We start from the raw sequence: 16,498 nt of genomic DNA on the forward strand, positions 1-16,498 counted from the left end.
TCCTCGAAAAAAAATTTCAATAAATAAACTGGATAGATATTTCTTCGATAATTAGATAAGCTGCCATAAGATCTTCTGTATTATTAATCATATTCATGTAAAATATGAGGTATATTAAGCAAGTTGTTAGTGTTTAAGGGCTCGTCCTTCCGTTAACTTGGAGAAGGACATCTCCTTCTCCTTGCTACATCGACACACCCAATACCTATTACTTCCGTCTACCCCGATACTTAATTAATACTTGACTGATCCTTAATACTCAGTTACTCGATATTCTATTACTCTATACCCCATACTAAACACCTAATACCCGTCACCACTGCGCCTTCTCTCGGACTTCCTCAAGTCGCGATAGATCCCTTACCATGGCTTTATTATATTTTCTCTGGTTTCTTTTGCTTGCACTTTGCTTTGGGTATCCAGGTCCAGCTGGCCCATTTGGTTATACTATTAATAAGGTAAATTTTTACTACAGACATCGGTGACAATTCTGTTGAAAGTTGAAGCAGGTGTCATGAAAAGGAAGAGTACTAAAGTTAATTCAGGGATATGGGCTAACTAGAGTCGTTGGCTCCCGCTATGGCACAGGGTATCGGCCCTCCGGAGCAAGAACATACTTCATTCTGGCCTTCTTAGGTTGTGGTTGGCGAAAATCCCAAAACTACGGTTTACCTTGTCAGTAACAGCCCGAACGATCCTCCTAGGCCAGCTGCGCCTATTCCTACCGCAATCCCCAATTCTCAAGGTCAGGATTCGCCTATCTCCCCAAATATTCATGGAGAAACCGACTCTCCCAATGCTATGCCCTCCAATGAACTCCAAAACTACTACGTTAGTAGATTTGCAGTTCAAATTACGCAATACAGGATCGCGAATAGAACAGTAAAGAATTTGAAGAAGGGATATAAATCCTCCCGACGTGGAATAGCGTCCATCGTACCCATTCCTCAATGTCGCAAGAGTACCCTGCCTAACATTCGGGAAATAACAAAGATACCTACAAAAGCTATTGCCACGATACCAACAAAAGCTGTCCCCACTATACCATCAAAGGCTATCGCTATCTATCACCCCCAGCGGGAAGACCTAGCAATTCCAGTCGATGTCTATTTCTTCGGAGGGGACGGTGAAAATCCGACTCCATGCCAACCTAGGCCCACATATTCGAGGACGATTCAAGAAATATCTTCTATGGATATCCCTATATATTTTTCTCGGCTAGAGGACCCAGATAACACGTTTTATATCTATGTCATCGAAGGTCTTCAACTACCGCAGCCTTCAGACGGACAGAGGCTCGATATAAGCCTTTTCGAGGCTCGCTTTAACGATATTACAACAGAATTATTAGTTCACTAAGAAGCAACCATGCTTCTTTTCCAAATCGTGATGTCAGTTATTTTCATCCTCGCAAGCTACAAACTCCTGACTCTATATCCGGCTGGGAGAACGGCAGAGAAATTCACACGAGTCGCTTATTGCGTATCTATTCTTTTCGCATTGATCTACGGTTTCAGAGTTTTGACTCAAACATGGAGTACTCTTACAGATATTAAGGACACGATTTTGTTCCTTAAGGTCAATGGCAATGGTGACCACACATTCTGGGTATTTACCCAACAAATGGTTCAAAGCATACTTACACTTTATAACCGCCAAAGTGTCAAACTTGGAGCTATCTATGTTATTGAGGCTGTTGTTTTGAGTATGGCATCGGTGGTGTTAAAAGAGAAGCTTGGCTCTCTACGAACCCCAAGTGGAAACAAGGTTTGGAAGTTTTGTCTTTTGGTTTTGGGGGCGAGTGGTTTAGTATGCTATTTGGCGGTGGCACGATGGCAGGTCGTGATAAGATTCGGTATGGTCTGGGCTTACTGGATTCGCAGGCCTATTTGCTGTGGCTTGGAATTCGCTTTTGGAGTTATTGAGTTTCTTATCTCCAATTAAGGAAATGTTCAGGAGTTGCACCTGAGTTTAGACTAGCTATTAGTCTTGCGAGTTTAAATTTGCTATGAGGCGTGGGGGTGTATCGTGTATTAATAACAAGTATGATTGTTTTGTTTAGAGTAGCAGTAGATACCTCGAGCGTATTAGAGCTCGTGGGTCCTTATTATATAATTGTTTTGTGAGAATGGCTTCGGAGCTACACCTTTGTAGAGAGAAATAACTTAGTCCAGTCACTTCCCTTAACTAGATAGCTTGCATCGCCTTGGTCTTAAGACGTCATGCCTGTAGACCCTTATAATAGGCGTATATAGCGTTTCCTAAAGACATGTAATGTATTGTAGCTTATACACTAGGCAGAATTGCCAGCCTAGCCCTGCATTACAGTACATAGTAGCCATGGGGGGAGGTTACATGGGACCAGGGCAGCTTTGTCTCGTCGCTAGCGACTCGGGTTCCACGAAGGTCAATTGCATGAGGGATGTTGCATTTTAGCCACTTTATGCGTTGTCTACTACTCGGCGACGTTCAATTGTAACTAGTCCTCGAGGCTATAGCTAGCTCTAGATGGAAATTGTCATTACATTATCGTGAAAGTACTTATTTGATTCTGGACCGGCTCTCGGTACTTGGATTTCTAAGTCGCCGAAACGAGTTACTCGTGACGTAGTCTAGTTCGGTTCTATAATTATAATTAATTTAACTATAACAGAGTCACGATTCGACAGTCAATCTGGGAATATCCCTTTTATAGCAACAAAATACTCGCTTAGACTGCTTTGTAACGCAAGGGCAGGCGGCTGGCCTCGAGGCTAGTGTAAATATTTCTAAATATTAATCTTCAATGGTCTCGTACCCAGATGGTGTGCTCTTAATTAAGTAGCAGAGGGTCCGTATACATCCTCCATACATCCTCCATACATCTGCACCTTCTTCGAGGCCAATACATCTCCTTCTCTACAAATCGAGTAAATCTAGCCCTCCCTAGTTTCTTTTCGCGGCGCTTGCTTACCTCCGACTAATACTGACATTTCCGCTCCCTCCTTAACGAAGTGTCGACAGCTGACTCTGAGTACACCAATAAAATATTTTCTTTCCCTCTAGCTCTTGATAGTGACCATTATACCCGACAGCATCTACACGCATCCCATTGATTCTCGTCGACCAATTGGCGTCTCGACCTTCCCGTTTACCAATCCGTATTCTCATCCTCATTCTCCTACTTCCTTCATACAAAGGTAATTGAACGCGCATATCTTAGATCAATTAACCATCGATACCCTCCACTCTTTCCATCCCCGAGACTTTACAGAAACTAAAGTCGACATCAGCAGTCCATGTACCTTTCTTTCTTCCCTTCCTTCAGCTTATCCAAATACAATTTCCAAACCCAAAAATACTACCAAAACCATGTCTTCCAACCCCAATCCAAAATTCTTAACTACCGCCTCCCAACCCTCCAACGTTAATATCCCTTACCTCCCTAACGAAGTCATAATCGAAGTTTTAAAATCCCTCCAAATAGACGACAAAACTGGTAACTGCCTCGACGACCCTTACACCCAAAAGTTCATCTTCTCCCTCCGAGAAGTCTCTCCAATCTGGAACTCACTTGTCCTTGACGTCTTCCTACGTGACACCCATCTCACCACTGGCTATTTCCCACCAAAATTCACCCCTCTTAACCCTATCACCGCCTTGCGAGCCCGATCTTATAACGATGAAGAAAAGGAAGACGAAGAAGCCGAAACCGAAGAAGAAATTTTCATCCGTATGGAAGAAGACATCCAACTCCTCCATCGTTCAGACTACTTTATCAATTTTCACGGTCTAAATATTTATGGAATCCGAACTCTAACTGTCGATATCTCCTGCACAACCGGTGATATCGAACCCAGGAATGTAAGAACTTTTAATCGAGAATTTGCGATGGCAGCGATGAGTTGTGGTTCTCTCGAAAAAATTACAATCCGAGCTCATGGGATGTGTAGACTTGATAATCCGGGTAATGGATTGGATGCTTGGTTTACGGCTTGGAATTGGAGTGTTGATGAAGAAGAGGAAGAAGGGGGGGTCGTTGAGAAGAAGGGGTGTAGGATTAGGGAGGGTAATGCGGATGAATGGTTTTTGTATGGTGGTGGGTTTATGGGGACTAGAATGGTTCCACATCCTCCCGGCGCTATATTCCCAAAATTAAAGGAATTAACCATCTTGGGATACACCGACGCAACCACCTTTTCCGACATCGGAATGTCCGATTTACTACACTTCATCATACGACACCGCAGAACGTTAGAAACGATCAGACTTGAGAATATCGGACTGAAGGATAGCCGTAGGAATCATAGTTGTCCTGCTCATGTGGCAAACGGAGATGCAGTAGAGGCATGCAAATTCTGGAATAAATTCAGAAGAACAGCCTGGAGGAACTGTGAAGGGTTGAAGGAATTGGTTTTGAAGATGTTGTCGTATACGATTGTGAGGCATACGCAGCCGCCGCTATCTATTGTTCCGCAGGGAGTACTCTCGATTGACCATGCGATCGTGCATAACGTTGATTGGCCGTATGGTAAGTCGTTCCGGTCTTTTCACCCATCAATAAGCTGTGTTATCAATGTGATTATACTAACCCGGGGGAATTGTGGGGTAGAATCGGAGGTACGAATCAGTTATATTGAAGAGTTTAATTCACTTACGATGTACCACGTAAAATACGCTTGTGCATGCCAGCGCCCTGTTTTTATGGACCCTGAAGATGGAAAAGGGATGGATTTGATTAATGAGAGTCATAGGTTTGTGCGTGTGGAGGTGGATCTTCAAGACGAGGCCGAGGGTGATCTCGACTAAAGTGATTGAGTCTAGACGTCTACGATACCGCATGCGCAACATACTACCCTGGTGTACCGTCTTTCTTTCATGGATAAAAGGGGAGTCGTGTATATGGTTCTGCTCGATTAAATTTGTAGAAGGAGAAGAAATAGGAGCAGCTAGAGACTAGATAGTATGATTAGTTTTGGAGAGAATGAAAGATGTTTAGAACCCCCTTTCAATTTTTACGCAGCGCAATAGTCAGCATTATAGACGTTGCAACATAGATAGTCCCATGGCCCCGGTAAATTTAGATGTAGGATACACAGAGCCTCACTAAAAGGAAGGTATTTGAAGAAGCACTGATTACTATATTACGTCTTCCGAATCCGTTGATTGCATACACGGTTCATAGCATCCTATGGATCCGAGAACCAAGAGCACGTAATGACAAAAATCTCATTAATTGGTCAGGGAAAAATTGGAATCAACGGAGAGGAGTCTCTAGAATAGAGGGAGAGAGGGAGAGAGAGAAGTAGGAAACAGACATGCAAACCAGGTATAGAGGAAACAAAGGTCTAAAAGCTACCGTGGGAGAAAAAAAGAACAGGAAGTGCAACAATCCGGCTGAAGAGCCACCACACCAGGGGGGAAAAAAAATCACACCTCCACCAGCCAACCCATTCATATGATCAAATTTTAAGAGGAGGGGCAAAAAAAAAAAAAAAAGGGAGATCCCAGTTAAAGCTTCGTTTTGAATTATTTTAGTACACGAAGCTACTTCAGAGAAAAAAGAAGCAGACATAAGGGCCAAAAGGAGAGGGGGAGGGTTAGAACAAAGAGAAAAAAGAGGAAACCCCGGCATTGCTGTATATAAACTGAAAAGAAGCACAAAGTTTAAGTATAATCGCCAGCTAGCTCCCAGTACCAAAGAAATAACCCTATAGGAAAAGGAGAAGTTTACCTGTTATCTCCCAGCAACGAGAAAACCGATACACTGACGGGAAGACGAAAAAAATGAAACTAGCACCAGACAAGGAATATTGTAAAAACAAGAGCTGTAAGACAGTAAAATAAGCCAGAAAAACTGAAGACTACCCATTTTGTAGACGTGGAAAGGGACGCAAGATCGCACAACAAGCAATTCATTTTATTAAGGGAAAAGGGCTGAGATACTACGGAGGGAAGGAGGGAAGGAAGTGCTCAGGTAGAAGGCGAGTGAGATTGGTGAAAAAGTAGAGAGTCAGCAGAAAATCCTAAGAAGGAGAGAAAATGAAAAGAAGCTTTCTAGAAAGCCGCGGGAAAGCTGAAATGGCGATTGGAAGAAGCAAATCTAGAATGATTGCGGACCTCGAGTAACGGGCTATTCATAACGTTAGTTCAGCATCATCATATCTGGACTAGGCGGGTTTGCTTACAGGAGACTGTGGGTAGAGAGAATTTCTCTTATTTCGGCCTTTCTTGATGTGACTCTTGAGTGCTGCGGAATCCAAGGGCTTGATAAGCTCGAAGCTGCAGAGTAACTCAGGAGACACAGACATAACGGCGCCCCAATTATCAAATTCTCCACAATACTATGAATCGCTGTTAGTTTGACTGTTGCGAGAATATTTGAAACTCAGAAATTGAGGACTTACATTCGGAGCCGAAAATACCGTGACTAATGTCCTATCGTTGAAGAACTCGTAACCATCCTCGACAACCATATGGGCCCGACAAACCAAGTCAAAGTCATGCCTCTGGAGGAATTCGAGAATAACTTTCTTTCCAAAGCAGTAACTAACTCCTCTTTCATTCTCTTCCCAATCATTTTGCATGTCAGCCGGGTCGGACCAAAGGAGATCGTTGAGTAGTCCATAGTCGGGTACGTCGGTTGGCCGAGTGATATTACGAATGTCGTCCATATGAGACAGGGAAGGAGACAGGCCTCCATGTACGCAGAAGATCTTTCCGGCAACAACGGCAGCTATCGGGAGCGTATTGAAAGTATCAACAAAGGTCTTCCAAATCTTGACATTGCAGCGGCGTTTACATTCGTCGTAGAAACCGTAGACTATCGTAACAAAGACAAGTTAGTTTATGTTTTACAAGAATTTAAATTTTAGGGAGAGACAATACCTCTTGTGACGTTAGCACATTCGTGGTTCCCCCTCAGAAGGAAGAAGTTCTCCGGATACTTTAATTTGTAACATAAAAGCAACAGAATAGTTTCAAGACTCTGCTTCCCTCGATCTACATAGTCTCCCAAAAACAAAAAGTTCGAATTAGGTGGAAAGCCACACATTTCAAACATTCTTAACAGGTCGGTGTACTGGCCGTGGACATCACCAACAATCTTTACTGGGGCCTTGAGTTCAATAAGAGATGGTTGGCTAAGGAAAACCTGACGCGCAGCGGAGCAGATTGCGGTTATTTCCGCATTTTTGAGACAGACGGTCTTGGTGACTTTTCCAGCGTAACCAGCATCCAGCAGGCGAGTGATCATTTCATCGAGGTCTAAGGGATTTAAAGCTGACATTCCAAATTGAGAGTGACCTCCAGGGCTTTCCTCCGCGGTATCCTTTCCAAGGGTAACAGGGAGAGATCCAGCAGGTCTAATTAGAATGGGCTCCTTGGGGGTCTGATGAGCCGTATCCATGGCCGTATGTGGACCCGCTTGACCAGCAGGCTTATCCGAAACTTTACCGACCTCTCCTGTTGGTTCGTCTAAAGCATGGTGGCCTTTACCCAAGGACCGACTCTGAGATGGAGACGGAGGCGGAGAAGGAACCTTACCACCTTCACTAACCGGCGACGTTGGACCTAATGTTGAATCGTCCGTCGGAGAGGTAGGTGGAGTAGAGGACTTCTCGGCCGTGGGAGTGGCGGCAACTGGAGATACAGGTGTACTATGGTTTTGTTGGACTGAAGTCGAACGTTGAGACTTTGCGGAGCGGATTGAAGCGCTATCGGCCTTGTCCAAGGGAAGAGCCGTACCAGCTGAAGACGGACTGAGAGTATTGCTATTATCCCTGTCCTTGTCCTTTGACGAGCCTGCGATCTTAGACCTCAAAGACCCACGCAGTGACTTGGATGTAGATGTGCTCTCGGCATTATCCTGATCGTTGGCATCTTTCCCTAGCGAAGCCGAAGACGAATTCCCTAGTATTCCATTCGAACCCGCTTTCTTCGAAGGCGCGTTTCCCATACTTCTAGTCCGTGATGTATCGTTTACCTAAGAGGACTCTAATTGTAATGACGTGTGGCTGGGAGGTTGGTTGGAAATTTTACGGGCCTTATGAACAACACCTGTTTAAAAATGGAACTCCGGGTTTCTCGTGTCTTGTGAACACAAGCTATTTTCAGGAAGTGGTGGTGCGTAGAAGTACGGATAAAATCGGTTCTGATGGAGGCTATGACAAAGACTCCTGGACCTAAGGGGATAAAAAAAAAAAAGAACCGGCCGGTGTTTCTAGTATACGTCTGACGAGTAAGTTCGGAGTCCGGATCCAAAGGTAATAAATTGCCTAAAAACGTGGGGCTAAGCTTGAGTCCAGTTCCTCGGAGTCGGCGAACGGAAGTCGATGGTTGTCCAGGTGGTATGTCTTATCTCCTAACAGCAAGTCCTGTGTAGCCTACCAGCCAGAAAAAAAAACAGGGAGTGCTGTGAGTGGACGGCTGTGTGGTGGTTTTTTTTTTTAGTCTTGTTCTTGGTAAAAACCTAAGAGTCTGATCCTCCAGTGGTCCAGGAAATTGACGGGAAAGTATGAATGGTATCTACAGAATTAACCACCGGAGGTCGAATTAGGGTGGCTCGAAAAGGGAGTTGAGGAAGAGGAGGAAACGGGATTGGGAAATGGAATCCGTCTTGGTGGTGGTGAGAGATCGAGAACGACTGGAGGAAAGGGTTACGGGCTCCAACTTGTAAAGGGATTACGTCGCCTCGGACGTCGAGAAGCGGTCCTGCTGTGCCGCCAAAGTTGTGGCTGGACGGTGGCAAAGACTTCCTTTTGGGAAGTTTTCTTAAATCTCTGAAATCGAAGCTGAGAACGAAGCTGAGAAAGTGTCACGGAGGTTTGACTCGTGATGGTGACGATGATGGCGATGAAGCAGCGATGGTGAAGCGATGAAAACGGGGGGCGATGGAAGCGTCCGTTGGTGGTTGGCGGATAGTTAAGTAGTTTGGTGGATGGATGGTTGGTTGCCGTTGATGGGACGTGAGAGCGATGGTTGTAATTGTTAGAGATGGTGACTAGTGGCCTGGTTTGGTGTTGGCTGCAGCAGTGTACCTGAAAAGAACAGAACCCCAAAGGCGTGCTCAATCTGCTATTTAAATCAGACAAGGAGCAAAATCGCAGAAATTTTTACGCTGAACAGTCCATACATACATGTAAGTACAAGTGCCAGTCCAAGTTCGTGCTTTTGTTCATGCAGCGGCAAGCAGCAGCAGAGCGGAAGATGTATACGGCCTAATACAATCGATCCAAGCAGACCAGAAGGGAACTAGGGGACAAAGCGCTGTGAATGGCCACAATCCTGGCTATTAGCTTTTTGCCAGACCTTCTTAGACTTCTTAGCTCTACACAGTAAGACCTCTTAGCCCCTGCGCCTAGAGATTGCTGGGAAAGGGCGGCCGGATATATCACGCCTTGGGGCAGTAGGAGTGTAGTATCTCCGCAATTGTCGCTGACAAGATGCAATCTTCGGAATGCAGCACCAGCCTTGTAGCTCTATCGCAGCTCCGGTTAGCTCCAGCTCCTAGCAAAACCTCATCAAAACCTTGTTCGGTTCCTAGAAGGCTACAAGGCTTGTCTGGCGAGCTTTGCTTTTGAGATATTTGAGGGAATTGAATGCAGATACCTTCAGTAATTGGCTATAGGGAAAGGAAAAGAAGAAGAAAAAGTAATATGTAATGAGAGAAATGAAAATTTTTTAGACCTTTTTGAGCATTTATTTACAAAAGATACGAAGGAGAAAAAGTTTTCCTAACTAATCGATATCACCCCGGCGTAGGAGAGAAAATCGATATGCAATACGAACTTTTTCGATTGATAGAAAGCACATGTCAGTCAGGCTAACCGCAAGATATATCGTCAGAACGGCTTGATTGTAGTAATTTATTTATTTTTTTCTTCAACCTGGTCGGTCAGGGGTGCTGATATGATATGATATCTTTCCAGATGGACAAGGTCCAGGTTCGCATGCATCCTGAAAATAGCTTCCGGCCCGCCAGCGAATGGATATCACCCATACAATCATGCTATCAAACCATACATAGTCGTCTAGATTCCTCATCTATTACAATGCATGCACCAAGAATATAAAACGAAAAAACGAAAAGAAAAAAAAAAAAACCTAGTGTTCGAACCGGACCATCTGTATAACCTTGTGCATACCGAAATGGAAGATCCAAGATGTCTATAGAACCACCATGGTACAATATTATCTACTGAATCGTCGCCACGTATTCGAACCGGGTCGGAAGTTCTGTCACGCAGGCAGGAGAATTTAAGCTTATTGTTCTTCCAAAAACTGCACCCTGCAAGAATCAAACTGTACGTTAACTATAAACTATATCGTGCATACATACTCATACATTAGTGTCACATGTCGTCTTGAAAATGAAGCAGTCATGATGCTCTTTGAAGTTATCTACGTATGTAGCACAAATGTATAAGTACTTTACAAATCATGCGTCTTGAGCGGTACTTCAGGGAACTATATCTTTGAATCACAGTTTATGCAACTTGACGTTCACGATACGTCTATTATCAATCAAGACGTCAGTCAAAGCTTGGACAATGAAACTTATAAGCTTATCCCTGGTAGTTACCATGCGTCGCCGTTGCCTCCTATTGGGCCTGATTGTCAGCCCAAGGTCCCCATTCGATCCTTTTACCATTGGCCACACTGTAAACAAAAAAAAAAGGCTGCACAGCGACCGAACTGCCAAGACAACATGCATCGGCCTGCCTGTTTGACCCGTGATGTCGGGTTAGCAATGTGAAGGCCGAACTTGTAATCTGCTGATGCGCTTGCTACCTAAAACGGAAAACACCACTTTTTTTTTTCAAATTCTGTCTGGCTGAAGATTCCTTGAATTGAATTCAACTGATTCAACTTCTGACCTCCACGTGGCATTGAAATGATTCGGGGTCTTTCCAATGCATTTAATCGGGGAGAATTTTGATCCGCCGACGAGAGCTCTGTGCTCTGTAACGGCGGCGTTCCCTCAACCTCATACAACACACACGGATACACCCGATAATTAGTTAGGTAGCCACGAGTACTGTGATCTCGACCAGCTACGTCACGACGCTACTTTGATCACTTGATGCTTCCAGAGGCAAATCATGAATGCTTTAATTTCAATCTGGTATCTAGTATTGCTATCCTCAATATGTACATACAGGAATCGAAACAATGGGTATTGTACAAAAATCTGGTATCTAAAATTTCCGCTCGTCATTACTGTCGTCTCCCCAAACCCGGCCATAAACTCAAAAGTTTCATTAATCTAAACCACATTCTGGTGCTTGTGTGCGCAGCTGTGGTTGTGCTCTGCCTCATCCTCAATCTTTGCCCATCTCTGGAACTGACCAAGCAAGGCAGCACGTCCCCTAATATTCAAGGTAGTCTTGTTCCTTGGTGGAACTCCCTCCAAGCTCAGAGCGAATTTAGCCGCAGCACGGGCAGCAGCCTTTGCGTTGGCAGTAAGTGCAGACCATTCAATGTTCTCCAAGGTGTCGCACTTGAGATGGTAGCATGGATCAGTTGGTGCGCCGGCTCCGGTGAACAATCCAGAGCTTGGGACACCGATGTTAAGGAAACCGACATAGTCGGATGAAGTACCGAATGGTGCGTACTCAGCTGGCTTTCCGGCAACCTTACTGAGGTACTCGTACAATGATTGAGCCCCAAGGGCATCACCAGGGTTCTGACCCTGGTAGACGCGGAAGAATGGGAATGGGGAACCAATCATATCGTAGTTGAAGTAGAATCGGATCTTATCCGCTTCCGCTTCCGGGAGGTTCTTGGTGTAGTACAAGCTACCGACGAGGCCGGATTCCTCAGCACCCCACCAGGCGAAACGGACCTTGTTCTTGAAGCCCTTGTACTTCTTGAAGGAACCCATGATCTCAAGGAGAGCGCTGGAACCAGATCCATCATCGTTAACACCAGGACCGGCTTGGACACTGTCAAGATGGGCACCGAGCATGACAACGTTGTTTGGATCACCCTCCTTGGTCTCAGAGATCAAGTTCCAAGTCTCACGGGTCTCGAAAACACTGTCGACGAGGAGGTGGGCGGAGAGCTTCTCACCAGTAGCGAGGCGGGCGGCCCAGGCGCTACCGATTTCGAGAGGAATGAGACCGACAGGGACGAGCTGGCCGATGTTAGAAGCGGAAAGGGTAGCGCTGCCGTAGTTGGTTCCAGGGACGTCGTGATACAGAATGACACCGAGGGCACCGGCCTTCCTGGCAAGCTTGAGCTTATCAGCGATGGCACAGACACCACGCTTGATGAGAACGAGCTTTCCAGTAGCGTCGACACCGGTCCATTGTTCAGGAAGACACATGGAACCAAGAGTATCGTCGACTGGGGTGTTCAACAATGGAGCAGTGACACCCTCAAGTGGAGTAGCAGGGTTGTACAAGAGGGTAATGGCATGGACAGGCTTGCCATCAGGTCCCTTAACCTCGAGGTTGCGAGTTTGCTCGAAGGTATGGTTGAATGGCTGGATCCAGGTGTCCATGTGCTTTCCGAATCGAGTAACGGCACGCTCGTAGACGAAGTCTAGAGAGGCCTTGTAGCCGGGCAGACCGAAAGCACGGTTTCCACCATTTTCCTTAGCAATTCTCTGCAAGTGCCAAAGGTTGTTTCGGAGACTATTAGAAGAAACGGACCAATTAGTACATCGACTAGTTTAAGATATCCACGTAGGAGAGGCATCAGGTATACACACTTTTCAGTCTTGATATCAGCCTCAACCTTATCCAAGGTAAGCTCCTCAGTGGCGACACAGCTGACCGCGAAAAAAGCGGCAAGGGATAGAGTCGAAACCTTCATTTTGAGATAAGAATGATACTAAAAAACCTCTTACTCTAAAGTCCAATAGATATGGGATGATGATCCTGCGGAAAACAAAGCGACAAAGAAGAAGGGGGATCTTTATCCACTCTTTATACTTCTCTACTTCTTAGCTAAGCCAACGGCTTCATACCCGAGGAAACGTTCTGAAGATCATATCCCTCATCTCCATGTCCATACATGCTCTATTGAGTTTTTCTGTCTCCCATGTCGTGCTACCAATTGTATTCGCAAAACCGAAGGTTCGGTGTCATCTGCATGGTTCTTGGGTGTATCACTCAGTTTCCTTAGTCGTCGATAGACCGGACGGGTAAAGGATATCACTAGATCTCAAGATAAGCCCCCAGTCCGCTGAAGAGAAACAAACAAGGGTTCATGCTGTAAATCTGGTATATATTCGTACAGTCCTGGGCCTAAGGCGCCATTGGGTTTATACCATATATGCCACATTCGAAAATCCACATTGCCCTTGCGGTCAAACCGCCACCCGCTGCGGCATGCAAAATCGCTACGTTCGTTTCCCCCATAAGCCAAGGCTTCGGTATTGCTTAGCTATAACTTGAACAGGAAAGAGCTGCAATGCTCGCGCGACACTGGATGGTGTTTCCAGGTGCCTAGTGCCAATGCATAAGGACCAGCTGGTTCGGAAAAGGGCCTCAAAAGAGTACCGTCGATATCGAGACGCAGGCGGTGGTTTGTTTATGCATGTCGCGACATCCCAGGCAATTGCGCTTGGCGCATGTTGGAACGGGAAGGTGCCAAGATTGGGTTACAAAAAACAGCAGGCCGAACTCGTGAAAGCCCAACAACGAAAGCTTCAAAAGTAATATCTAGAAGGAAACATGGGGGTGTGAACTAGAGAATCCGGGGATAAGTACATCTTGAAAGCGGGGCTTGCGCAGGTACGTGCATATAGACGCTTGAATTTTGATCAACCGACAAGACCTATGCCCGGAAATAATGAAGCTTACTTCCTGTGGGCCGTCCGGGCTAGCTATGGCTATAGTTTGAGTTGCAATTGGGCCGCAAAACCCTAGCTTGCGCGGGAATCGACGGCAAGAAAAGGGCAGTTCGTATAAACCGATATACGCTCCAATAAATTGGCCTTGCAGGGCCGATTTTGCTACTAGCTACCCAAATTAGCTAACATTAGCTACCAGCTCTCGGAAGGTTAGGCTGCGATATCGCGCAATCTTGGTCTTGGATCCTTGGGACCTTGGATATCAAGTTCATAGATACCTAAGTTGCCCCGCTATGGTTAATTGCTCTTATATCACTTGCTTCTATTGACAAGGGCAAGGCTTCAGGCTTCGAGACGCGTAGCTTGGAAGTCTCGTTGTCCTAGTGCCCATTGTCAACGCAAAATATGCAACAGACTCCGCGGATCCCCTTTTCCGAACAATCATTACTAGTCTTAGGTTACCTGATTCTAACTGACTATGCTACAATCTTTTTTTCCGAATATATATATAGATGTACTAGATTAATAGGAGGGAGTATAGCCTGATTTGGTTGTTATAAACGTGTATATAATTCCAGTGTTCTAGCTATACTCTACGACTAGAGCAGTCCCTTCCGTCGTCGATGCTCTTGCTAGGCCGCTTCTAGGTATGTTAGGACATGTATATTTGAGTATTTACTTGACAAGATAGCACCCTGGAATAAGGGGGGGATCGAAGACGGCATTCACAAAGTACCAAGCCCCCGGGAAGAATTTCATTCGGTACACCAAGCTTCCGTGAACACCCCTCGCGCTCAAATTCCTATTCAGACGATCTTCGTTTAATTAAGGCGCATTAAGTCATGCGAATATATAGATCCGAGATCAAACTATTAGTTTGCTTCAGGCTTTAGATAGTGTACCTTATGGTACACATAGCGTAGAGTAGAAAACATAATGCGGGTGTCCAAATGGCGAGGGTGGTTATAGCTTGGATATCGTGTTTGAAATTTGTTCTGGTTTCCATCAGCATTCTAATGGAAAGCTTATTTACTAAATACATGCTTCTAGTTGATGATTTATAATATAATAGAATATGCATCCACCAACGTTGCAACACACGGAGGGTGGTATCTTACACACGACCGCATACCCGCAACCCCTCCTTTCCTGCCCATGTCGAAGTTTGAAACAGATGCTGTCAATAATCCTTTTATATCTCTACAACCTTTTTCTCGCTTCTTCTGCGAATAATAGAGTGCGGCCATCTGTAGCATTGATAAGAAGATTTGGCAATGGTTTTGCCCCTGTCAGCCTGCGGTGACAAGCGAGGTGCTGAAACACCGATGCATGTCAACAACTCCAACAGGTCCTGTCAGCACTACTGAACAGCATATTCATGAAAGTTATGCAGAATTTGATAACCAGAGCACCTACTAAATACGCGTAGGGATTTTCGACATACCGTCTATTGCATTGATGATGCTGACATTACTGTGGGACAGGTTTAATTTCTTCTCTGAATCGTGAGTAAACATATGGTTTAGAGACTAGCTTGTCAAATCAGGGATTCGATTCGAGACCTCCAGAATGAATATGTCTATAAAGATAGCATATCTCGACGGTATAGATCTTATATCCTTTTTTCTCTATAGATCGATCAATTCAATACTCATTACTTGAGCCACATACACATTCTTTACGAAATTTAACCATTCATTTCACCATTCTACTCAGTTAAATCAAGAAGCCGGCTTCTTATTCCCTTCGTTTTTCAGAACAAAAATAATATCTATTATTAATAATTTTCCGAGTATTGCAAAATGCAATTAATTCACCTCCTCTCAATTATCACTGTCCTTGGTGGAGCCCTGGCCGTTCCCGCTCCATCCCTTGATGACTACAAACCGACTCCCGCCAAGCGCGACCCTAAATCGCCATCCCTTAATATTGTCTACGAAACCACTGCACCAATTGCGAAACCAAAGCCAGATCCGCGACCCATCTATGTTCGACCCAAGCCAAATCTACGGCCCATCTATGGCAATCCCATGCCAAAGCCACACTCTATCCACGTTAAACCGATCCACGTTAAACCGATCCACGTTAAACCTATCCACGTTAAACCTATCGTAAACCCAGCAACCATCGTTCGAATGGCAATTGTGAAGCCAGGTCCAACGCCGAACACCAAACCATACAAGTGGCGAGAGATCAGCGAGAAAATTGGAGGTCGGTCTGCCGCAGCCGTAGATCCTGACAAGCCTATCCACATCCTACCTTTCCCTCAATACACGGGCCCTCCAATTATCGAGAATCCAGAGGACCCGGAAGAGCAGCCAGAGCCAGTGCGCAAACTCAAGCCAACCACTACTACTACTACTACTACTACTACTACCATTAAAACCACTACCACTACGTCTAAGCCTACCGCAACCCCGACCAAGAAGTCTGAATCATGGAAATTACCTGCAAAGGTCCGACCACCATACTATCAACCATGGTACGGAGTAGACGGAGATTACAAAGGGCCCAAGGCCTGATGTAATCTATCGTCAATCGGTTCGAGTTGTGTCATTGACCATACAAAGACAATTTCCTCCAAATGATGCATCGAAGCTCCCTAGGATCTGTTGATTAATCTTGAGATTCACGACAATCTTCTTGTTTCCTATCTAATAATGGCTTTTAAGATCACCTTATTGTTTTAAATCCCACACATGTATGTACGCTAATATT

General features: G+C 45.1%; 4 protein-coding genes across 4 annotated transcripts; 2 read left to right on the forward strand and 2 right to left on the reverse strand.

Moving 5' to 3' along the window:
- Positions 1-3,351: 3,351 nt before the first annotated feature.
- On the forward strand, positions 3,352-4,788 carry DFL_004524 (uncharacterized protein; the record flags this gene model as incomplete). The annotated part of the gene is made up of 2 exons (XM_067633632.1): positions 3,352-4,510; positions 4,592-4,788. The coding sequence occupies 2 exons, from the start codon at positions 3,352-3,354 to the stop codon at positions 4,786-4,788; spliced, it is 1,356 nt and encodes a 451-aa protein (XP_067491781.1).
- Positions 4,789-6,082: 1,294 nt separating this feature from the next.
- On the reverse strand, positions 6,083-7,936 carry DFL_004525 (uncharacterized protein; the record flags this gene model as incomplete). Its single annotated transcript, XM_067633633.1, has 4 exons — positions 6,083-6,112; positions 6,168-6,323; positions 6,387-6,802; positions 6,868-7,936. 4 exons carry the CDS (start codon positions 7,934-7,936, stop codon positions 6,083-6,085), a joined length of 1,671 nt encoding a protein of 556 aa, XP_067491782.1.
- Positions 7,937-11,245: 3,309 nt separating this feature from the next.
- DFL_004526 (uncharacterized protein) lies at positions 11,246-12,798 on the reverse strand (the record flags this gene model as incomplete). The annotated part of the gene is made up of 2 exons (XM_067633634.1): positions 11,246-12,617; positions 12,695-12,798. The coding sequence occupies 2 exons, from the start codon at positions 12,796-12,798 to the stop codon at positions 11,246-11,248; spliced, it is 1,476 nt and encodes a 491-aa protein (XP_067491783.1).
- Positions 12,799-15,582: 2,784 nt separating this feature from the next.
- DFL_004527 (uncharacterized protein) lies at positions 15,583-16,302 on the forward strand (the record flags this gene model as incomplete). Its single annotated transcript, XM_067633635.1, has 1 exon — positions 15,583-16,302. The coding sequence occupies one exon, from the start codon at positions 15,583-15,585 to the stop codon at positions 16,300-16,302; it is 720 nt and encodes a 239-aa protein (XP_067491784.1).
- Positions 16,303-16,498: the final 196 nt, after the last annotated feature.

Source organism: Arthrobotrys flagrans, assembly GCF_004000055.1.
Source record: "Arthrobotrys flagrans strain CBS H-5679 chromosome Unknown unitig_0, whole genome shotgun sequence".
NCBI lineage: Eukaryota > Fungi > Ascomycota > Orbiliomycetes > Orbiliales > Orbiliaceae > Arthrobotrys > Arthrobotrys flagrans.